This window comes from Ovis canadensis, chromosome 14 (genome assembly GCF_042477335.2).
Source record: "Ovis canadensis isolate MfBH-ARS-UI-01 breed Bighorn chromosome 14, ARS-UI_OviCan_v2, whole genome shotgun sequence".
Taxonomy (NCBI): domain Eukaryota; kingdom Metazoa; phylum Chordata; class Mammalia; order Artiodactyla; family Bovidae; genus Ovis; species Ovis canadensis.
This window is the reverse complement of record NC_091258.1, coordinates 64271321-64296273: the sequence shown is the minus strand read 5'-3', so window position 1 is coordinate 64296273 and position 24953 is coordinate 64271321. Positions and strand designations below refer to the sequence as shown.

At 48.4% G+C, this 24953-nt stretch overlaps 1 protein-coding gene across 1 annotated transcript; it reads left to right on the top strand.

Annotated features, from left to right (window-relative positions):
- The first annotated feature begins 2608 nt into the window (after window positions 1–2608).
- Window positions 2609–10325, top strand: LOC138418933 (cell adhesion molecule CEACAM4-like). The gene is given in 9 exon segments (XM_069550941.1): window positions 2609–2768; window positions 3720–3999; window positions 4001–4074; window positions 5384–5662; window positions 7310–7430; window positions 8889–8941; window positions 9237–9268; window positions 9684–9725; window positions 9954–10325. Coding segments are annotated over 9 exon segments (1011 nt in total). The 5' UTR covers window positions 2609–2704; the 3' UTR covers window positions 10020–10325.
- The last annotated feature ends 14628 nt before the right edge of the window (window positions 10326–24953 follow it).

Here is a 24953-nt window from a genome sequence, read left to right as displayed (position 1 = left end):
AGGGAGTCGCCACAGGGGAGGGGGGAGCCCCAGCTGAACTCAGGAATTGGGGAGCAGCTCCTCATCCCAAGGCCCCTCATCTGTGGGGACACCTGGGTCTGGTCCCTGGAGACATCTCAGCCCCTCCCCCTAAGGCGTCCAGGGAAAGGAGGGGAACTTCCGGAACAGAGGAACCAGCGTCCGCAGTTGCTCCATCTCAGGGGGACTGGGGTCTCATGGGGGTCTCTCCTCCCCTGACAGCGTCTCCAGGTGGAGCTGCCCCAGGTCCTGGCACTGTGGGAAGGCTGAGAGCAGACCACTGATGGGGACACAGAGAACTAGGGTGCAGGCCCAGTGCCGGGAGGTGGAGAAGGACAGGGCCTTCTGGGGTCCAGCCCACAGGCTGCCACCCTCTCCCCAAAGCCCCAGAGACCCCCCTGCCGGCCCTTCCTTTGGAGCCTCAGGGACTGAGAGCTCCTCCTGAGCACACTTCCACCTGGATGGATGTTTCTCCTGCCACTGAACAATGCCCATCGTCTCCCTGGGCTCACCCTGCACTGGGATGAGGTCGGGAAGCCTGGGGACCCACAGTGACCTGAACTCCGGCTGATAGCCTCTAGTCTGGAGGTCAGCCTCCACCTCTGCCCAGGGCGCAGAGCCAGCTCACACCCTTTGGCCTTTGCACCCCTGTGCAGCCCGATACATTGTCCCCAGGTCTGTTCATGACCTCCAGGGGGCAACATTGAGCCAAACAGAAAATTAACAGGAAATTAACAGGTGAACTTTGTTTTGCCTAAGGAAATGGAGAAGGAGCCTGATTTCCACCCCTCCTTCTAAACAGCGGTCTCCAACCTTAAGGGCACCAGGGACCGGTTTCATGGAAGACAATTGCGGAGTGGTGGAGATGATTTGGGGATAATTCAAGTGCGTTACAATTACTGTGCACCTATACCTATTATTATTACATCAGCTTCACCTCAGGTCATTAAGCGTTAGACCCCAGGGGACCCCTCCTCTAACAGACCCTCAGAGCCCCTCCTGGGTGCCCACACTACCCTGCCCAACCTTCTAGGGGCCTATGGGCACCCATGCCAGCTCCCATCCCTGCCTGAAACCACCCATGGGAAAGATCAGAGCTACCACAGAAAGATCAGCCAGGGTAACAGAGGAGGCCCTATAATTGGAAGGAGGACCTGAACAGTTTCTGAACCAAGGCTTAGGCAACAGACACACAGAGGGAGAGTCTCCCGGATCTTGACCCGAGGACCAGGGAGCCCACAGTCAGCCACCCCTCAGCACCAGGTTCCTCTCTTCCCAGGACACACAGGAAAACTTTCCCTTCTCACCTGCCAACTGCAGCTCCTCCTGACACCCAGTTCTGGGTCTCTGTTCCTGGAGAAGGCAATGGCAACCCACTTCAGTATTCTTGCCTGGAGAATCCTGTGGGCGGAGGAGCCTGGTGCGCTGCTGCCCATAGGGTCGCACTGAGTCGGACACAACTGAAGAGAATTAGCACGCATGCGTGCATTGGAGAAGGAAATGGCAACCCACTCCAGTACTCTTGCCTAGAGAGTCCCAGGGAGGGAGGATCCTGCTGGGCTGCTGTCTATGGGGTCACACAGAGTCACACACGACTGAAGTGTCTTAGCAGCAGCAACAGCAGCAGTCCCTGAGAACAGACGCCAGGCTGGTGACAAGCTAAGGGAGAGACCTGGTCCCCTCTCCAGTCATCACTCATGTGACCCCTTCCTCTCCTCCAGAGTCAGTGTGTCCTTCCGGCGGGTCAAATATCTGCAATCTTCCCGAATATTTGAGAACAACAGGAAGGCCCTGGGCATCCAGCTGGGTTTCTGTGTCACAGGAACAATTACCACCAAAATTTGGAAACCCCTGGATCTGTGACTGTGCCGAGAGACCCCAGACCAAAGCACAGCAGAGGCCAGCACTGGGGTGGGTGGGGTGGCCTAACCACTGTTCTGGAGTCTCAGCCAGGCTGGGCAAGTGTGTCACCTGGCGGCTGCTGAAACAGCATTTCTAAGGTGTCACCTGGGGGTTCGCAGTCTTCATGAAGCTCCACAGGTGATTCCCGCACACTGTGGGGAGGACGTCCCTGTGACAAGCGTTCCTGATGCACCCCCACCCGCAGACTCCTCCTCTGAAGGGAAAAGCCAGAAGGGGATGAGGGAGGGCTGTCGGGGAGGCTGAGTGTGCATCTGATCCAGAGCAGTGGGGACCCCGGACCCCGACACTCCAAGGTTGTGCTTTTCCAGGCAAGGGTTTGTGTGTGTGTGTGTAGATGTGTGTGTATCTAGGTGTCTGTGTGTAGCTGAGATGTAGGTATGTGTGAGTAGGGGTGTGTGTCGGGGGGTGTAGGAATGTGTGTGTAGGGGTGTGTGTGTGTGTGTGTGTGTGTGTGTGCGTGTAGGTGGAGAATCACTGCTCTAGAAGGCAGAGGACTCAGCAGAGTTCAGGGAATAGAAATAAGGACAGAGGGGGAAGGGGGAGGGGGCCACGAGGGAAGGAGGAGAGGGGAGGCAGGGGGCGGGGCCTGGGCAGAGACCCCGCCCCCGGGCCACGTAACCCAGCGAAGTTCTGCTGCTCCCGGGAAGGCCCAGCACACAGGGGAAAGGACAGCAGAGCTCACACAAGGACTGCAGGGCTTGTGAGCGTTTCTGGAGAGGAAGTTCTCCTCACAGAGAGAGGGACACAGCAGACCGCAGGCACCATGGAGCCCCCGTCAGGCCCTGCAAGCAGGCGGCATGTGCCCTGGAGCAGGCTCCTGCTGGCAGGTGGGTGGGGACAGTTTTCAGGGAGGGGGTGGAGACTGGAGAAGGAGAGACTGGCTGGTCCCTGGGGGAGACGGGGCTCTGAGAGGGGACAGGGGGATTCTGTTCAGACTGAGGGCAGAGGGCATCGGACCGGGGAGGGAGGGGTGCTCAGCCACAGGGGACTCTGCATGAGCTAGAGCTGGTGAGGGGCGGGAAGACTCAACTGCTGTAGGTTTTATGTGTAATTCTTCACTGAACAGTTTGTTGAAAACTATGACAATAATAACAATGTATTGTGTCACTACAGATAAAGACATAAGCAGGACAGTAAACACTGTCCTTACGCGGCACCCTTAGAAACTGACAAATAAACACCAGGCTGTGGAATTCCTGGGAACTCTCCTTCCTTCATCCCCAGGTACTAATGTCTGGAGCCTGGTCCAGGCCCTGGGTTTCAAGCAGGATCAGACAAGCCCCTGCCCTCACGGAGCCCACGCTCTGTGGGGAGGAAGACACACAAGCAGAGAGATGGAGAGTGTGCTGGCAGGTGCTACAGGCATCACACAGGAACCGGAGCAGGGAAGGGTCAGCAGTGAGCACGGAGGGTCTTTACAGCAGCTTGTCGAGGGGAGAGGCATCTCCCAAGAGGCCCTGAATGTGAGCAGGCGTGTGAGGGCAGCAAGGGGGTGAACCAGGGGACAGCTGGGGAAGCAGAGGAAATACTGAGCCCAGAGGGGCTGAAGTGATGGGGGTCATGCTGCTGACCTTGAACCAGTAGGATATACACACATACATATACCCAGATACCTTACACATACGCACACACCATACACATACGCACACACACATGCACACACATGCACACACACACCAAGGCTGAGGGATGAAGAGACCTGCTCAGGACCCAGGGCACCATTTTCCCATCCCCCACACAGGTCAGAAATTAACTGGTTTCTCTCTCTTCCCTCTTAGTCTCACTCTCAACTTTCTGGACCCCACCCACCACTGCCCAGCTCGCTGTTGAAATGGTGCCCCGCCTTGCTGCAGAAGGGTCGAATGTTCTACTTGCCCACAACATGTCAGAGAATCCTGTAGGCTATGCCTGGTATGGAGGAGAAGGTGTAGACAACACCCAGCTAATTGCATCATATAGGGTAGACACTAATGCAACTACCAATGGGCCTGTGTCCAGCAGACGGGAGACACTTTACCCCAACGGAACCCTGCTGATCCAGAACGTCACCCAAAAAGACAGGATCCTACACCCTGCTCATTACAAAGAAGGATTTACAGACAGAAAGACAAACTGGACACCTCTGCATATACAGTGAGTGCTTCCTCTCTGACCTCGGCGTATTGGGTGGGAAAGTGAAAGTGAAAGTCGCTCAGTCGTGTCCAGCTCTTTGTGACCCCATGGACTACACAGTCCATGGAATTCTCCAGGCCAGAATACTGGAGTGGGTAGCCTTTCACTTCTCCAGCAGATCTTCCCAACCCAGGAATCAAACCCAGGTCTCCCACACTGCAGGCAGATTCTTTACCAGCTGAACCACCAGGGAAGCCCAAGAATACTGGAGTGGGTAGCCTATCCCTTCTCCAGCAGATCTTTCTGATCCAGGAATTGAACCAGGGTCTCCTGCATTGCAGGCAGACTCTTTACCAACTGAGCTATGGGTCAGGATGAATTCTGTTCACACTCGAAGGACTGACAACCCCGGAAGTTGCCCCCATGCCCCTCTGCATTATGTCCCGTGTTGGGGTTTGAACGTTCAGTGCAGGACACACGCTGAGGAGACAAACTCCAAAGGGTCCGAAATGCTTCCAGGAAGCCAGGCCCTGCAGACACTGTGTAGAGAAGGACGGGCCGATGGAGGGACTCAGCAGAGGGACAGCACTCTCAGTCCAGCCCCCTGGCCCCTCCCCGTGACCAGGACCCTGAGGAAGACTCTGCAGGACTCAGGGAAGACCCTGGCCTGAGGGCCCCAGGGATCCTCACAGAGAAGCTCAGCCCCAGGAAGCCCCTCCCAGACCCTGTCCCAGGGCTCCTGCCTCCAGTGACACCGGGAAGCCTGTGCCAAATCCCTAGGCTCCCAAGGTGGTCACCAGCCAGGGCTCAGCCCCGAGAGCCACATCCGCGCAGGGGCACAGCCTGGTCCTACTCCTGAGACTTGGCATGGAGAGCACACAGGTACAAGGTCCCCAGGAATCAACCAGATGCCCTGGGGGACTTGGAGATGCCAGAGAAATCTCAGCACCCCCAGAGAGGAACAGAGGAAGGAAGACACTCCTGGCAGCTCCTCGACCCCAGGGTGCCGCCCAGGGAGCTCTCTCCCGAGGCTGGTTGATAAAAACCAGGACAGACGCCAGGTGATCTCTGAGTCCCACCCAGGTCTGTCCACCACTAAACGCTGCTGCACAATCGACCCCCGAGGAAGCCTGTGCTTCTCCCAGACGTAGAGCAGGTGGCCTCACACTCTCTGGGCTCAGGTCCCCATGCATTCGTCTTCAATGCACAGACCTGCCTTATTGAAGGGCTCAGTCTGGCTGAGAGGTGAGAGAAGCCAATTCTGATTGAAGATGCTTGTAGAGAAGCCAAAGGTAGAAAAGGGGCAATGTTCTCTCTGTTATCTGCACAGCACTGTTGCCTACACCCGTCATCACCAGCAACAACTCCAACCCTGGGCAGCACGAGGACACTGTGGTGTTAACGTGTAGATTTGAGACTTGGGACGTCTTCTACATGTGTTCAGTCAACAATCAGAGCCTCCCCAACAGCGTGGAGCTGGACCTGTGCAAGGGAAACAGGACTCTCACTGTATTCAATGTGACAAGGCATGACACAGGACTCTATGTGCATGAAGCCGGGGATCCAGAGAATGTCACCCATGATGACCCATCCACCCAGAATGGCCTCTGTGAGTAACCTCTGTTCCTACGTGGTCCAGGCCTCCTGGCTGAATCTGCAGTGCTGGAGGCCAGGCCGTACCCATCCCTCTCAGGTCCAAGTACATGGACCCTCACCTTTGGACACCCAGGCTGGCCATGACTTCCTATCCCAGGCAAGCCCAGGCAGGCTCACCTTGAACCAAGACTAGGAGGGGATGGGCTGCTGTGTCTTGAGAGACTCAGGGTCACCAGCCTGTGACGGAAGAAACAGGTTAATATCTCGGACTCAGGATAAGTGAACATGAGAGGTAATGGTTGAGATTTTCTACAACAAGGCTGTGATCCAGACAGAAGGATGCTGGGGCCCTAATACAGACCAGGAATTTCCCTTCCCTCTGATTGCGTCACGTGTGGCTTTATGCTCTTTGCTTCAGATGGCCCGGACACCCCCACCACTTCCTGTCAGTCTCAACCTCTCCCACCACACAGCCTCTAACCCCAGCCACACCGTGTCCCTGGCTTATCACCGGGAGGCCCCCACAATCCATACAGGAGCTCTTTATCCCCGATATCACTGCAGATAAGAGTAGACCCTGTAACTGCCTTGTCCATAACTTCATCACTGGTCCCAGCAAAACCACAGTCAAGGCTATGACAGTCTCTGGTAAGTGGCCCCTGGCCCATCAGTACCAAGCTTTGTGGTAGAGCCTGTAGGTTTTCAGAAACAAATCTGAAAGAAGTTACCTCCCAACTTCCCAGAAGTTACAAGCAAATTCCGAATCAGCCCCTGAACCCTCCCACTACATCTCAGCAGACCCTTCTTCCTCCTGCTGCCTGATTTCTCCTGGCAGACCTTGGGTCCAGCCTGGAGTGTGGGGAGGGGATTCTCTGAGCTCCTGACAGCCTCATGTAGGGGGAGATAGGAAACAAAGAAGGGTCCCCAGGGCCAAGTGCCTTTTGTTGTTGTTGAACTGAAGAAATGGGTATTAATCTCTTACCAGATGAAATATGCTACGTACTTAGTTGCTCAGTTGTGTCCAACTCTTTGCAACCCCGTGGACTGTAGCCCACCAACCTCCTCTGTCTATGGAATTTTCCAGGCAAGAATACTGAAATGAATTGCCATTCCCTTCTCCAGGGGATCTTCCCCAACCCAGGGATCAAAGCCGGGTCTCCTGAATTGCAGGCAGATTCTTTACTATCTGAGCCAGCAGGGAAGTTCTATGAACTCCATTGATTTATTTAAGCACCGTGGGTCTCAGATGTATGTACACACAGCAAGGATGACACCCCCTCCGTCATGGGGAGGGAAGGATCAGAACAGATGGACGTAAAGGATTTTCCCACAGTGCCAGCCACACAGAATGAGCTGGAAACAGTTGGCTAATATTATTATTACTGGGCAGGAGTTGAGCAGACCTTCCCTCTAAGACTGACAATGGGGATGGGAATTTAGAGAAAGTCCGAGGTTTCAAACGTGATTAAAATAGAGAGAGAGATGCAACCCCCTGCAGCAGGAGGGTTGGGAAGATACTGTGATGACCAAACACACAGCCACACAGACCTCAAAGCATCCCCTTCCTCCCTAACAGGCCCTCTCCCCTGTGAGACCTCTTGTGGTTTTCCTGGTCAGGTGAACTCAGGCCTTCATCTCCCTCTCTGTCTTCTCCTTTCAGGCCGAGAAAACAGCCCAGCCCTCAATAGGGAGATCGTTATCGTCATCATGATTGGGATCCTGGTTAGGCTGGCACTGGTGGCCATTCTGGGGTGCTTTGTTTTCCTCAAGATGACTAGAAGGTACAAATGGCAATGCCCGATGCTAATCCTGTCCCCCAGGCTGATGCCAAGCCAGGAAGAGAGACACCCTACCCTTGGATTCTGGGCCTGGCTCTCCACAGCCTCTCCACTTCCCCCAAGGACATTCCCTCTCATCCATCGGCCCCTCCTTCACCAGATGCTGACCTGGGGTGGCTTCCCAACACCTTCTGCATCAGTAAATTAGACACTCCCCACTGCTGTTGTCCAGGGTTTCCCCGCTGGCTCAGTGGTAAAGAATCTGCCTGCTATGCAGAAGATGTGGGTTTAATCCCTGGGTCGGGAAGATCCCCTGGAGAAGGAAATGGGCACCCCCTCCAGTATTCTTGCCTGGGAAATCCCATGGGCAGAGGAGCCTGGCGGGCTACAGCCCATGGGGTCACAAAGCGTCGGACACGACTGAGCGACTGAACAACAAGAACAGCCCACTGCTGTCCTAGTTCCCGGAGCAGACCTGCAGCCGTGCTGGCAGGCGGTAAATGCTCAGTAAGCAGTACATCCTGCAGTTTATTTAAATCCAGTCACTCTGAAAGGAGAGGTTGACAGCCTCAGAACCTGAGCGTCATCGTGGCCAAAGAGACTGAAGCCACCTGGACAGGCCAGGTCGGGTCAGAGTCTCCCAAGAGGCAGATGCGTTAACCACAGCCCGTGATGTGTGAGATGGGAGAACGTGGACCAGGCCAGGACAGCAGGTCGGGAGATGAGCTTTATGCTCTTTCCAGGCAGATGAAGGTAGAGAAAGAGGCCATTGTCTAATTTCAGCATCTCTCAGCGTGAGGGGCTGGGCTGGCCACCGCAGAGCCCCCCCACCCCACCCCAGTCAAGGGACCCAAGCTGCACCGGCTCTCCAGGCATCCTCCGTGTGTTCTGGCCCTGCTCTCCTCTGAGGACCTGACCCTTCCGCTCAAAGCCTTTGGGCTGATTCCTTTACTGAGTCCTTTGTCCCTTCTCAGGTCACTTTCTCCCGGACTGCCACTGACCTGCACGTAATTCCTCTCTGAGCCCAGGATGGATGTGGCTTCTTAAGGACTTTCCCTAGCTCCTCTCTGCTGGGCCCTCTCCCCCTAAACAGCACTGGTGGAGAATGGAGGTCTCTCCATTCCCTGATTGGGCTTCCCTGGTGGCTCCGTAGTAACGAGTCCACCTGCAATGCAGAGACGAAGAAGACGCAGGTTTGATCCCTGAGTCAGGAAGATTCCCCTGGAGAAGGAAATGGCAACCCACTCCAGTATTCTTGCCTGGAGAACCCCATGGACAGAGAAGCCTGGAGGGCCACAGTCCACGAGATCCCAAAGAGCTGGACGCGACTGTGCATCTGACCGCATATGTACACACTCCCTGTTTAGAAAAGGGAACCCTCCTTGTTCCCTGTTTTGACACCAAAGCTGTGACCTCCTCCTGCCTCCTGCAACCCTCAAAAATAATCTTGACCTTTTCTAGGGCCAGTGGCCAGAATGACCTCAGAGAGCACCGGCCTCCAGCAACCACCCTGGGTGAGTGTCTTCTCAGCCTGGACGCAGCTGGGACACCCTGGTCCTATCCTCCAGCATCTGCTCCAGCCAGCCACCCGCTGGGGCTTCATCACAGGGGATCCGCACTGACTGGTCTGCTAGACGTGCAAGTTCTGAGTCACGGGTCACCTCACTGGACCCTAAATGCCCAGAAGGTCTCTCCCTGGTGATGCCCCTTCTCCCATGGTTCTCTGGAAGCTGAGGACCCCCAGCCTCTCCTGGAGGGTGGGCTAAGCTTCCTCACACCCCTGGTGCTAACTGCTGTCTCTGCTCCTAGGACATGGTCCCTCTGGCAGCTCTGTCTCCCCGGTAAGCACATTCTTTCCTTGTCTCTTCTCCCTGTGGTCCCAGCTGTGCAGACTCAGGGCAGCGGGACTGTCCAACATTTCACAGCACAGACACCCTTCACTCCAGGGTAGCCAGCAACATGAACCTCATCCTGGTCAGGACTGGGACTCACTTCAGGGGCAGGACACCCCCACGCCCTGCCCTGAGCCTGCCTGGTCCCTTCACAGTTAACCCTGGAGTCCAGCCAGGAATAGAGTGGGCACTAGGAGCTTCAGACAGAGTCTCGGGCTATCGAGGGTGGAACATGCAGCCAGATGGGGACTGAAGTGAGGGCTTCAGGCTTGGAGGTGGCTGCTTGGGAGGCAGGGCTGGTCACTTCTGAGGAGAAATGACTCTCTTCCCTGTCCCCCTGACACCCACTTTCTCCCCTACCCAGGCCCCCCTACCCAGCCCCAAGCCAGCTGTTCCCATCTATGAGGTGAGTGTTGGGGATGAATGGTCTGATCCTGCACTTTTAAGGGTACTTTCCAGGAAACAGCAGCAAAAATGGGAAAATGGATGAAGAGGAGTGATGTATCTGGACCCAGAAAGCCTCCAGCACAGCCGGGCCCCCCACGAAGCAGCCCTGTGGACCCTGGGCCAGGAAGATCCTGGGACCTGTTCTGAGAAGTTTATAGGGGCTCAAAGGCCTCTTCTTTCTCTACAGGAATTACTCTATCCCAACACAAATATCTACTGCCAGATCAACCCCAAAGTAGATGTGGTTTCTTAGTTTGCTCCAGGAACTTCCCCTTAAGGGGTGTGGAGAAGAGCCCACCTGAGACCCCAGAGTCTGAGTGAGGTCAGACACCCGAAGCAGAGAAACAGCTGTGACCCCTGAAGATACTGGGGGGCCTGGGCTCAGCCTTAGTGTCCCTCCTGGCCTTCTGGAGGCCCTGACAAGGCTGCCCTGAGCCCTGGATGGATGAAGACAAGGACTTCCATTCCCCAAGGAACTGAGGGCTTCCAAGGAAAGTGGCTGGGCCTGTGACCCACTGTGGACCACCTGAGAGGTCTGAATAAAGAGGACTTTCCTCTCGTTTGCTCTTTTTGTGCACATGGGCTCCTCCCACCTAAACTCACCCAGGTTCCACAGCAATGGGACAAACTGTCTCCTCCTTGATGTGGCCCGCGGGCCTCCTCCCACCTGGGCCTCATCTGCAGCGCCCTCCACACACCTGAAGAACTGAGGTCACCTGGGAAGGGTGATCTTCCCATGTAAGTTCACATGGGTCAGTTTACCCACATTCACCCAAACAAAAGTGGTCTGTGCACTAAGGCACAGAGCCCAGAGTTCGGGAGGATGTCTGGCCATTGCCTGAGTGTTGTTTGTTATGAGATAAGAGACAGTTACAAAACCTGCTAAGTTTCACATCCTGATTTGGCTCTAAGATACTCCTTATCTCATATGCACACAATGTTGGGTTAGAGAAGGTGACACCTCTTGTTGTTTCCTATTGCTGCTGTAGCAACTTATCACAAACCTGTGGTATAAAACAACACAAATCAAGATGTCAACACAGCTCTGTTCTTTCTGGATAGTCTAGGAGAGAGTTTGTTTCCTTGCCTTTCCAAGCTGTGAAAGGCTACCTGTTTTCCTTGGCTTGTGGCCCCTTCCTCCATCTTCAAAAGTCAGCAGTGGAGTATCTTAAATTCATGCTCTGCTTCCATCATCACATGTCTTTCTCTGGCTCGGCCTCTCCTGCCTTCCTTTTTCTTTATAAGGACCACCCTTGTGATTATGTTGGGCCCAATCAGATAACTCACCATAATCTCCTAATCACATGATCCTTAATTTATAAATTCCCTTTATCTTGGGACATCTGCAGAGATTCTGGGTATTAAGATGTGGACAGGGACTTCCCTGGTGGTCCAGTTGATTTAGAATCTGCCTTGCAATGCAAAGGACATGGGTTCAATCCCTGGTTGGGAAACTTAAGATCCCACTTAAGCCACCTAAGCCTGCATGCCTCAACTACTGAGCCCACACACCACAACTAGAGAGTCCGTGCACTGCAACAAAAGATCCTGCATGTCGCAACGAAGACTCAATGCAGCCAAATAAATAAAATTTTAAAAAATATGTGTCAACTTTGAGGGGCCATTGTTCTCTCTATCACATCTCTCAAGGTTGTGGTCATCATCTCTCACTGCAAACTCCTCATCGTGGTTTAGTCAATAAGTTGTGTCTGACTCTTGCGACCCCGTGGACTGGGAACCTACCAGGCTCCTCTGTCCATGGGATTCTCCAGGCAACAATACTAGAACAGGTTGCCATTTCCTTCTCCAGGGGGTCTTCCCAACCCAGGAATCGAACCTGGGCCTCCTGCTTTGTGGGGAGATTCTTTACCGACTGAGCTACAAAACCACTACTCGTGGGCAATCTGGAATTGGTCTTCCTGACTGTGGGGTTAGTTCCTGATTTGATGTGCACAGCATCCTCACTGTCCTTTAGCCATGAAACAGGAGCCAGTTAACACTCCCTAAAGCCCTCTCCACCTCTTTCTTGTTAGAACGCTGTGTTAAGAATGTAAAGAAAGCAGATGCAGCTCCTTTGGGTAGCCAGTGATGGTCAGCACCATGGACAGGGTCTTCACTGTGTTCATCCCAGGGGCTGCACAGAAAGGACCCAATGAAAAGGAATGACTGGAAACCCAGCCTATTTCTATTCTTTCTATGAGAAAGATGCAACGAGGCAGAACAGTTAAGGGAGAGCCTGCTTTGCTCCAGTTTATAAGCTGTGAACATTTCGCGCATGTCTGGACAGTACTTATTGGCACATCTTTTACAACTTGCCACAATGCTGCTGACCCCTGCACCCACAGTATGGCCCTGGGGAGGCTGAGAACTTGACTCTGGCATCTCAGGGAATCTTCCCACCCCTGAGAGTCAGGCAATTGTCTTGCCTACAACATTAAGGGAATATTTCATGATTAACTTCTGAACCTTGGTGCCTGACCTTGGAAACACACCCATCCATCACCCAGCCTGGAGCACCACCTGAGCACAGCCTTCTGTTCCCTGAGCCCCAGCTGAGCTCCCCAGACAGCAGGCTGAGCAGAGCTCTAGGCTAGTTTCCCAGCTCCTCCAGGCTGAGAGCCCTGTGCCGGGTGTCCTTCCCAGCAGAGCAAACATTTTTCCTGAGGGAACAGTGAAGCATGAAGACATATTTTCCAGGGCAGAACACCAAAGAACTGTTCCATCTGCCGCAACCCTCAGATGAAGAGAAAAGACTGGGACCCTCACAGTCATCCCATCTCCTTGTTTCCATCCATCTCACACTCACAAAACTAAATCTGACCCTCCAGACTCAGCCCTGCCCTTCCCAGTGGCTCTGGTCCAAGCCATCCATTCACAGAACCTAGTGTAAGGATCACGGGTGCTCTTATTTTTATTAATTCTTTCTTCTGCTTTGAGTTGGATTATTTTTGCTGTCATTTTTCTAGTTTCTTGTCATAGAATCTTAGATTATTAATTTAGGTGGTGTTTCCTGTTTGCTAATATAAGCATTTTGTTGCATAAGTACCCTTCTCAGCATTACATAAGCTGCATTCTACAAATGGTTGGAGGTTTTTTAATTCAGTATTTAACTCAATTCTTTTTTTTTAATTTCCTTTGAGGTTTCATCTCTGGCCATAGATTATTCAGAAATATGTTATTTATTTTCTATATGTTTCAGACATTTTCATGTTGTCTTTCTGTCTCTGATTTCTACCGTGACTGTATTATTGTCAGAGAACATACTCTGTTGTATTCATTTTATTTTTATTATTTTTATTTTATTTTACATTGGTTAGAGTTTAGAGATGATACCAAGCCTAAGCAATGAAAGAGGATGAACTGGACATTCTTCTCTTTGGCCAGTCTTTGAAAGGTCAGTTAGCAGCAAATCCTCATAGTTTTCCTTCATCAGAGAATTTCCTGATTCTCCTTTCATTCCCAAAGGATAAATTTGCCAGATGTAGAATTCTTAGTTGACAGTTCTTTCCTTTCAGCACTTGAAAAATATGCCACTTCCTTCCATATTTTCAGGTACAAAATCTACTGTCATTTAAATTAGAGTTTTTGGGATTTCCCTGGTGGTCCAGTGGTTAAGAGTCTGAGTTTCCACTGCAAGGGGCAGGGTTTCAATCCCTGGTCAGGGAACTAAGATCTTCCATGCCTCGTGGCCAAAAAAAAAAAAAAAATCCTAAATAGGAAATGGGTTGTTTCTCTGGATTTTTTTAAATTGAAGGATAATTGCTTTACTGTATTGTATTCGTTTCTGCCATGAATCAGCCATAGGTATCCCTATGTCCCCTCCCTCTGATCCTCCCTCTCGCCTCCCTCCCCAACCCACCCCTCTAGGTTGTAAAGACGGTTTTCCTTTGGCGTCAGTTCTCATGTATCTGAGTGTGAATTTGTTTAGACTGGTCCTGCTTTGAGTTCACTCAGCTTCGTGAGCCATTATTGTTTCATTTGTTCAGTCCCTGTTTTCTTCTCCTCTGCTTCTGGAATTTCAATGGTACAAAGGTTACATCTTTTTATTAGTGCCCCCAAAGGCTCTGGGACTCTGTTCACACGTCAAATTCTCCCACAGAATAGAAAAAGAGATACAGTTCCCAACTCATTCTGAGATTAAAACCAGAACCAAAAGGAGACTGTCAGGCCAGTCACACTTATGAACAGAGAGGCAAAAATCCTAAACAAGGTTTTAGCAAACCAAATCCAGCAGTATGTGAAAACAGATGACACACCATGACTAAGTTTTGTTGGCCCCAGAAAAGTAGAGGTTATTTAGCACTATAAATCTGTAAATGGAAGTGCACAGGAGCTTCTAGGATGCAAGCAATGTTTCATTTCCTGATCTAACTGCTAGATACATGGGTGTGTCGAATTTTTTAGAAGTTATTAAGCAATACACATATGATTTGTACGTGTCTTTGCATGTAATACATCAGTTTTTTTAAGTTTTAAAAAATCTACATTGTGTGCCATATTAATATCAAAGGGAAAACTCTTGATTATCTCAACAGATATAGAAAAATAATTTGATAATATCTGCCATCAGCTTATGTTTGTAAACTGTTGCACTAGGAACACAAGGGAAACTCCTTAATCCGATTAAGAATACCTAACAACATCTACCTTCTCGTGTTTTTTGCAGCATTGTTCACAATAGCCAAGACTTGGAAACAAGCTAAGTGTCCATCAGTGGATGACTGGATAAAGTTAGAAAGAGGATGTGAGACAGAAAGGTGAAATATCATTCAGCTATGCAAAAGAAAGCAAGCTTGCCATTTGCAAGAACACAAATAAAAGGTTGATAGACTTTGATGGCATTATGGCAACCCATTCCAGTCTTCTTGCCTGGAGAATCCCAGGGACGGTGGAGCCTGGTGGGTTGCCGTCTATGGGGTTGCACGGAGTCGGACACAACAGAAGTGACTATGGAGAAGGCAATGGTATCCCACTCCAATACTCTTGCCTGGAAAATCCTATGGACGGAGGAGCCTAGTGGGCTGCCGTCCATGGGGTCGCTAAGAGTCAGATACGACTGAGTGACTTGACTTTCACTTTTCATTTTCATGCATTGGGGAAGGAAATGGCAACCCACTCCAGTGTTCTTGCCTGGAGAATCCCAGGGACGGGGGAGCCTGGTGGGCTGCCGTCTATGGGGTCACACAGAGTCGGGCACGACTGAAGTGACTTAGCAGTAGCAGCATGCTAACGGAAATAAGTCAGACAGGCACATACTATATGACAGTGGCCCCAACCTTCTTTAGCACCAGGGACTGGTTTCATGGAAGGCAATTTTTCCACAGGTGGGGGCTGGGGGATCATTTCAGAATGATTCAAACACATTACATCTTTTGTGCATGTTATTTCTATTATTACATCAACCCCACCTCAGCATCAGGCATTAGATCTCAGAGTTTGGGAGACCCATGCTATATGATATCACTTACATGCAGAGTACCAAAAAAAGCCAATGCATAGAAACAGAAAGTAGGAGGGCAATTACCAGGAGTTGAGGGGTAGGGAGATGAGGAAATGTTGCTCAAAGAGCACGAACTTCCAGTGGTAAAATAAACAGGTTCTAGGAATCTTGCGTACAGCACGCTGATTATAGTTAATAAAACCGTTTCATATACTTGAAAGTGCTAAGAGAGTAGACTTTAAATGGTCTCACCACAAACAAGAAATGGTAATTATGTGGTGAGATAGACGTGTTAGCTAATGCTATGGTAGCAACCATTTTGCAATACACTTGTGTTTGAAATCACCACAGTGTGCAACCTGAATAAGCATCGTATCTCCACTATATGGGGTTTCCCTGGTGGCTCAGTGGTAAAGAATCTGCTTTCCAATGCAGGAGATGCAAGAGACTCAGCTTCCATCCCTGGTCTGGGAAGATCCCCTGGAGGAGGAAATGGCAACCCACTCCAGAATTCTTGCCTGGTGAATCCCATGGACAGAGGAGCCTGGCGGGCTACCGTCCATAGGGTTGCAAAGAGTCGGCCATGACTGAGCAACTGAGACATATCTCAAAAAGACTGGAAAAAAAAAATTTTTTTTTAATCTATCCCCTTCAAAAAAGCAAGCAAACAAGACACAGCAACATTGTTTTCTAGAAAAATGGCAGTATTGCACTGAAAGTCAAGAACAACCCAAGAGTGCCCAGCGCCATCACTGCTGTACTGGGATGCCCCAACCAGCACAGATCGACTGTCATTATCCACAGATGCTTTTTATCTACACAGAAAGCTCTGCCCAAAACCCTGTAAACAAATTATTAGAAGTAATAATATAGTCTAGCAAAGTGTCTATCTTTAAGATCAATAAACTGTACAAAAATTTATTACATTTCCGCGTTAGAAACAAATAGAAAATGTAACTTTTAAATGACATCATTTATAACAATGAACACTATAGATTATTTTGGAATAAATTAACAAAAGATGTGCAAGATCCTAATGCAAAAAAATTTAAGCTTCCCTGAAAAATATTAAGGAAGACCTAAATAAAGAGATGTCCCATGTTCATGGATAGAAGGGTTCAGCTTCGTAAAGATATAGACTCTCCCCTAAATTAGCAGTCAATGAAATTCCAACCGAAATCCCAACAAGAATTCCTTGGAACTTGACAAGTTGGTCCAAATTTACACGGAAGTGCAAAAAGTCCAAGAATAACCAAGGTTCTCCTGAAGATGAAGAACAAGTGGGGAGGGGGAATGACTTGCCTTATCAGGTAAAACAACTTATTAAAAAGCTATAAAAATAAATACAGTGAACTGTTGGCACAAAAGTAGATAAATTGATCAATGGGAAGATAGGAATTCCAGAAATAGACTCACGCAAATATGAAACTTTGAAATACAACCAAGATGCCATTGCAGATAAATGGGGAAAGAAAGAATTATTCAATAAAAGGAGCTGGGCAATTAATTGTCTATATGAAAAAATGCAAATATCTTAAAGACATACAAAAATCAATTCTAAATAAATTAAGAACATAAATGCAAAAATTCAAACTTACTTTTTTGGAGGAAACAAAGGAGAGCATTTTTTGGATTCTGGGATAAATAAGAATCTCTTTTTTTAATGTTATTTCATAATGAGATAGTTAATAAGATACAGTGTATCTTATTGTGGAAGACAGTCTGAAACAAGAATGGAATCAGACTGCCAAGGGCTGTACTGTCATATTAAGCATGCAGCCTTTATTTTGTTTTAATTTTTTTTGCGGGGGGGGTCCCACTCTGTGTCTTACAGGATCTTAAGTTCCCTGACCAGGGATTGAACCCAGGTCCTGGCAGTGAAAGTACTGAGTCCTAACCAATGGACCACTGGGGAATCACCAAGAAGAATCTCTTAAGCAAAGCACAAAAAGAATCACCATAAAACTGGAAGGTTGATAAGTTCAACATTAAAATCCTTTTCTTCAAAACAGACCATAAGATATAAAGACAAATCATCTGACTGACAAAGAATTAGTACATAAGATATATGCATACCTAAGGAAATCCTATGTATCCAGACGAAAAGGTTAAACGATCGTATAGAAAAAGAATCCAAAAATAAAATAAAATAAATAGGCATTTTACAGATGAAGCACAGGCAATACACATCTGAAAAAATGCTCAACCTACTTGAGAGTACCTTAGATAGCAAGGAGATCAAACCAGTCATTCCTAAAGGAAATTAGCCCTGAATATTCATTGGAAGGACTGATGCTGAAGCTGAAGCTCTGATACTTTGGCCACCTGATGTGAAGAGCCAAGTCACTGGAAAAGACCCTGATGCTGGGAAAGATTGAGGGCAGGAGGAGAAGGGGATGACAGAGGATGAGATGGTTGGATGCTAGGAAAGATTGAGGGCAGGAGGAGAAGGGGACGACAGAGGATGAGATGGTTGGATGGTATCACCAACTCAATGGACATGAATTTGAGCAAACTCGGGGAGTCAGTGAAGGACCGGGAAGCCTGGCGTGCTGCAGTCCATCTGAACAATAACAGCTTAGTAATCGGGGAGATATAAATTCAGACCACAATGAGATGCCATTTTACATCCACCAGATTGGCAAAAGTTTTAAAGTTGGAAAAGTTGGAGGTCATGTGGATGAACAAGAATTCTTTACTCTCTACCAGCAATGTATAATTGCTACAAACACTTGGGAAAACAATTTGGCATTATTTCCCAAAGCCAAACAAACCTACAGCCCAGTATTTCCATACCTGATTGTACACCCAGGAGAATCTTACACATAAGCACTAGGGGACGTGTACAAGAACATTCATCACACTAAAAAGTGTCCCAAAACTGGGAGGGTGGGGAGAGGGGAAATCCAAGCATAATTGACAAGAATTAAATTGTGATACAAACAGCACAACAGGAGATAATACATCAGTGAAAATGCAGGAACAAAACCACACACTGGAACATGGATAAATATTAGATATATGCATTATTTAAAGTTCCAGAAAACTACAGATAATAAACCATTTTACAAAAGGAAACAATTCCAACAACATTTGTTGTTTAAATATATTATTCTTGAACTTCCTTGGTGCTCCAGTGGTTAAAATCCATCTGCCAATGCAGGAGACATAGGTTCAATCCCTGGTCCGAGAATACTCCACATACTACCGGGCAGCTAAGGCTGTGCCCATGCTCTAGTGCCTGTGAGCCACTACTACTGAGCCTCAGCACCCTACAGCCCATGCTCTGCAACAAGAGAAGCCGCTGCAATGAGAAGCTTGCACACTGCAATTAGAGAGTAGCCCCTGCTTGTGGCAACTAGAGAAAGCCCTCACACAGCAACGAAGACCCAGTGCAGCTAAAAATTAAATAAATATTTTAAAATAAATATATATTATGCATATATGATCAAAGTATGAAAAATCCAAGCCAAGTAAAATGTAGGGCGGTGGTTACTTCATGAGAGAAGGCAAAGAGACGTGATAGGAAGCGCTATATAGGTAAGATGCAAGTTCCTCTTGGTAGCCTATTTCTTAGATTGAGTGATATGTTTGCGGGGTTCATTAAATCGCACTCCATAGCCAGTCGTCTTGTTACATATAATCTTCTGTACACGGTAAATATGTCCCATCTCTCACATTGTGATTGGCCTCCCATCCACCTAAAGATACCATGCTTTTGACTCACCAGTTCCCTTTGAAGGTTATTGATGTTCTCAAGCCATTTGGCCTAATGAAATCAGAGAATCTATGGGGGTTTCCCTGGTGGCTCAGTGGTAAAGAATCTGCCTGCCAGTGCAGGAGACACAGGTTCAGTCCCTGGTCCAGGAAGATCTCACATGCCACAGAGCAGCCAAGCCCGTGAGCCACAACTACTGAGCCTGTGCTCTAGAGCCCAGGAGCTGCAACTACTGAGGCTGCTTGCTGCTACAACGGAAGCCTGCAAACCCTAGAGCCCATGCTCTGCAACAAGAGAGTAGCCCCTGCTCACCACAACTAGAGAAAAACCCTGGCAGCAACAAAGACCCAGCACAGCCAAAAATAAATAAAATCATTTTTAGAAAGAGAGAGGGAATATACACACATATGCCTTGGCCCACCCACGCCCTGGCTCAGCCCTCTAAAATGATCTACTAGCTCAGCTGGTCAGAAGTACAGACGAGGAGAAGCCCAGGGATAAATTTCACCTTGCAGCCTCTTGCCACAGGCTCTCTCTGGTCTCCATTCAGACCTGACTCACTTTCCATGACCTCCTTTGGCTCCCCAACCACCCTTCCAAAACTCATTCATAGTAATCAAGGTCCTCATGACAGTCCAACTTCTGAGGTCAATGGCAGGCATTTCAGATCTCACTTCTCCAAGTCATTAACAGAGGTAGGATTTGAGGCCTCAGGTAGTTAAACCTATTTCTTCCACTGCAAAATGGAAATACAGAAGTGACAATATCTTCTTCATAGTATTGTACTAAGAATGAATGAGGTAAGGCACAGAAAATGCTTAATGCCAAAGTCTTTGACTGTGTGTATCACAACAAACTGGAAAATTCTTAAAGAGATGGGAATACCAGACCACCTGACCTCCCTCCTGAGAAATCTGTACACAGGTCAAGAAGCAATATTTAGAACCGGACATGGAACAACAGATTGGTTCCAAATCAGAGAAGGAGTATGTCAAGATTGTATATTATCACCCTGCTTATTTAACTTATATGCAGAGTATATCATGTAAAATGCTGGGCTGGATGAAGCACAAGCTGGCATCAAGATTGCCAGGAGAAATATCAGTAACCTCAGATACACAGATGACACCACCCTTATGGCAGAAAGCGAAGAACTAAAAAGTCTCTCAGTGAAAGTGAAAGAGGACAGTGAAAAAGTTGGCTTAAAACTCAACATTCAAAAAACTAAGATCATGGCATCTGGTCCCATCACTTCATGGCCAATAGATGGGGAAACAATGGAAACAGTGACAGACTTTATTTGGGGGGGGGCCTCCAAAATCACTGCAGATGGTGACTGCAGCCAGGAAATTAAAAGACACTTGCTCCTTCAAAGAGCAAGTGTCCAACCTAGACAGCATATTAAAAAGCAGAGACATTACTTTGCCTGGTCAAAGCTGTGGTTTTTCCAGTAGTCATGTATGGATGTGAGAGTTGGACTATAAAGAAAGCTGAGCGCCAAAGAACTGATGCTTTTGAACTATGGTGTTGGAGAAGACTCTTGAGAGTCCCTCGGACTGCAAGGAGATCCAACCAGTCACTCCTAAAGGAGATCAGTCCTGAATATTCATTGAAAGGACAGATGCTGAAGCTGCAACTCCAATACATTGGCCACCTGATGTAAAGAACTGACTCATTTGAAAAGACCCTGATGCCGGGAAAGATTGAAGGCAGGAGGAGAAGGGGATGACAGAGGATGAGATGGTTGGGTGGCATCACTGACTCGATGGACATGAGTTTGAGCAGGATCAGGGAATTGGTGATGGACAGGGAAGCCTGGAGTGCTGCCATCTATGGGGTGGCAAAGAGTCAGATACGACTGAGCCACTGAACTGAACAGTAAACGCACCCTAAGTGTCTACCTCCCCACCTTATAACAGAGGGCAGAGTTAAACTGAGATTCCACAGGTAAATAGCCTAGCACAGAGTCTCCCATCACTATTCCTTACCTGTGCTCAGTCACGTCTGCAACCCCATGGATGGCAGCCCCTCCAGGCTCCTCTGTCTGTGGAATTTTCCAGGCAAGAATACTGGAGCAGGTTGCCATTTCCTCCTCCAGGGGATCTATCTGACTCAGGAATCGAGTCTGCATCTCCTGTGTCTCCAGCATTGCAGACGGACTCTTTATCCCTCAGCTTCCTCGGACACCCGCTTCCTCATCTACAAAACCCTACCCTATTTTGAAGGCCCGAAGTTGCAGGGTCTGGTGTATCTGCCGCCCCCTTATGGCCAGAAAGGGGACTTACATGGTCCTCTCCTAGGAGCCTACACTTGAACCTTAGGTGAGAACTAGCCACCCCCAGCACTCTTTCCTCCTATCTGCCAGCTTGCACGCACAAAAAAGCAACTAGCTGGCAGAGGAAGTCTTCCCAGATCTCCAAATGTCTCAACAAAATCCCCTCAGTAGGGACAGAGATCTTCCCAGGAGGCAAGAGGGATTCTACGCTGGACAGGTCGTTTAACCTTCCAGAGCCAGTTTCTTCTTTGCAAAAAGGGGATAAAACCGATCTCACTGGGCTCTTGTGAGAGTTGAATGAAATCCTGTATTTAAAACCCTAGCCTCAGATAAAACTCTAATTCAAAAAGATACATGTACCCCTATGTTCATACCAGCACTATTTATAATAGCCAGGACATGGAAACAAGCTAAATGTCCATCAAAGATAAATGGATAAAAATGGTGGCACTAGAGGTAAAGAACACACCTGTGAATACAGGAGACACCGTAGGAGACGCAGGTTCGATCCCTGGCTCAGGAAGTTCCCTGGAGGAGGGCATGGCAACCCACTCCAGTATTCTTGCCTGGAGAATCTCATGGAAAGAGGAGCCTGGTGGGCCACAGTTCATGGGATCAAAAAGAATAGGACATGACTGAAGCGACTTAGCACAGGACAGCACAGTGATACATGTATACAATGGAATACTCCTCAGCCACAGAAAAAGAATGAAATTATGCCATCTGCAGCAACATGGATGCAACTAGAAATTAGCAGACTAAGTGAAGTAAATCAGAAAGAGGAAAACAAATACCATATGGTATCACTTTTGCGTGGAAGCGAAAACATGACACAGATGACCCTATCTATGAAACAGAATATAGATAACAGACTGGTGGTTGCCAAGAGGGACGGGGTTAGGGGAGGAATGGAGGTGGGGTTAGCTGATGTAAACTTTAATAGACAGAACAGATAAACAACAAGCTCCTACTATATAGAACACAGACCTGTATTCAATGTCCTATGATAGACCAAATGGAAAAGAATATTTTTAAAAGAACATATATATATATATGCATATATGTGTGTGTGTCATGTCCAACTCTTTGCGACCCCATGGACTGTAGTCTGTAGCCCGCCAGGCTCCTCTGTCCGTGGGATTCTCTAGGCAAGAATACTGGAGTGGGTTGCCATTTCCTCCTCAGGGCATCTTTCCGACCCAGGGGTTGAACCCGTGTCTCTTACCTCTCTTGCACTGGCAGGTGGGTTCTTTACCACTAGAGCCACCCGAGAAGCTATGCATAAGTAATTCACTTTGCGGGACAGCAGTAACTAACACATGATTGTAAACGAACTTTACTTCAATTAAAAAAGAAAAAAGGCAACAACAACAAAAAAAAATACTGCCTGATATCACTTGTGAAATTATAAAAATGGCTGAACTTGTAGAAACAGAGATTCAAAAAGTGGTTGCCAGGGTCTAGGGTTGGAGGAAATAGAGAAAACTTGGTAAAAGAATACAAACTTTCAGTTATACAATGAATAGGGTCTGAGGATCTAATGTATAATATATTGACTATTGCTGATAATACTGTATTGTATAATTGCAGTTTGCTAAGAAAATAGAGGGGCTTTGCAGGCGGTGCTAGTGGTAAAGAACCCATCTGCCAAAACAAGAGACAAGACACAGCTTTCATCCCTGGGTCGGGAAGGACCGCTGGAGGAGGGCATGGCAACCCACTCCAGTATTCTTGCCTGGAGAATCCCATAGACAGAGGAACCTAGCAGGCTATGGTCCATAGAATCGCAAAGACTCGGACACGACTGAAGCAACTTAGCATGCATGCACACAGGAGAGTAGAGCTTGTGTTCTCACCAGAAAAAGAAAAAAAGGTACATATGTAAGGTGGTAAATAAATGTGTTAGTTAATACAATGGTAGGAGTCCTTTTACGATATATATGTATATCAAATCTTCATGTTGTACACTTTAAATATATTGCAGTTTTGTCAGTTACATCTCACTAAAACTGGAAAAAAAAGTGACCTTGCAGCATGAGTTTAGCTGGCTGAAAACATATCTCACCCATGTCCCACACACCCTTTGTATACAAGCCCATTTTAATAAATTTTCTGCATCAAAAGAAAAAAGAAACCCTAGCAGACACTAACACAATATCTGACACATACCAAATAGACTGTATTTAAAAATCACCCTGTTAAAGTAAAAATAAAAAAAAAATTTTAATAAATAAATAAATAAAAATCACCCTGAAAGTTGCAGTTTGAATTTTATTGTCTTTAATGGAAACAAGTCTTTATTAAGTCACTTTTAATATCAGAAAAATGAAACTCTTAAAATTCTCTTTATAATAAATTGATATCCATGCTATGTCTATCTCTTTTTAATATTTAAATATATATTTATTTGGCTGCCTCAGGTCTTCCCTGATGTTGTTGTTCAGTCGCCCAGTCATGTCTGACTCTGCGACCTCATGGACTGCTGCATGCCAGACCTCTCTGCCCCTCACCATCTCCCAAAGTTTGCCCAAGTTCATGTCCATTGCATCAGTGATGGCTCAGCGGTAAAGAGCCACTGAGTGGCTTCCCCTATGGCTCAGTGGTAAAGAATCTGCCAGGTGCCAGTGAAGGAGACATGCATTCTATCCCTGGATCAGGAAGGTCCCCTGGAGAAGGAAACGGCAACCCACTCCAGTGTCCTTGCCTGGGGAATCCCATGGACAGCGAGCGTGGCAGGCTACAGTCCACGTGTCCAGCATTGGACACGACTGAAGCAACTTAGCAGCACGCACCCTCCAGTCTTAGTTGTGGCACACAAGCTCCGGAGCTCACGGGCAATAGTTGTGGCATGTGGGATTAGCTGCTTCCTGGCCTGTGGGAATCTTAGTTCCCCCACCAGGGATTGAACCCGTGTTCCCTGCATTGCTAGATGGATTCTTAACCACTGGACCAGGGAAGTCCCTTTTTTAAAAATTATATTTCCTTTTTAAAAAATATTTATTTGGCTGCATCAGGCCTTAGTTGTGGCCAGTGGGATCTAGTTCCCTGACCAAGGGTTGAACTCAGGCCCTGCTTTGGGAGGACAGGGTCTTAGCCACTGGACCACCAGGAAGTCCTTTACCATTAAATGTGTGGTTTTAAACTTTACTCAAAGTGAATCCATAATCCCTATGGCTTCCCTGCAAGGCCTTCATTTTAAATACTGATCTGGCTGCACCGGGTTTAGCCGCAGCACGCGAGATTCTCAATTTTCGCTGTGGCTTGTGGGATCTTCAGTAGCAACATGTGAACTCTTAGTTACGGCATGTGGGATCCAGTTCCCCGACCAGGAATCAAAGCCAGGCCTCTGAATTGTGAACACAGTGTTGCAGCCATTGGACGGCCAGGGAGGTCCCAAGCCTTAATTTTAAAGGGGAGGAAATGGAGGCCCAGAAAATAGAGATTTGGCCAGGATCTCAGTCAATGGCTGAACCCAAGCTAGAAAACTAATGCTCCCAGGAGGAAAAGGGGAGCGTTTGGGTTCCTCCAGCACGCTGGCCATGATTCTGTCACTTTGCCAATGATCCTCCTCCCGGAGCACCCTTCACAGCGAGCACTGCACATTGCCTGTCCCTCCCCTCTGCCTGCCACCCCTCTTCAGCTCTTTCACAATCCCACAACCCGCAAGGCCCACAAGACAAGGCAGAAATGCAACTCTGTAACTTTATTTGGCTCTGTGAAAAGGGAGGGGTGTTGGCCTGGTCCAGCTAGATCC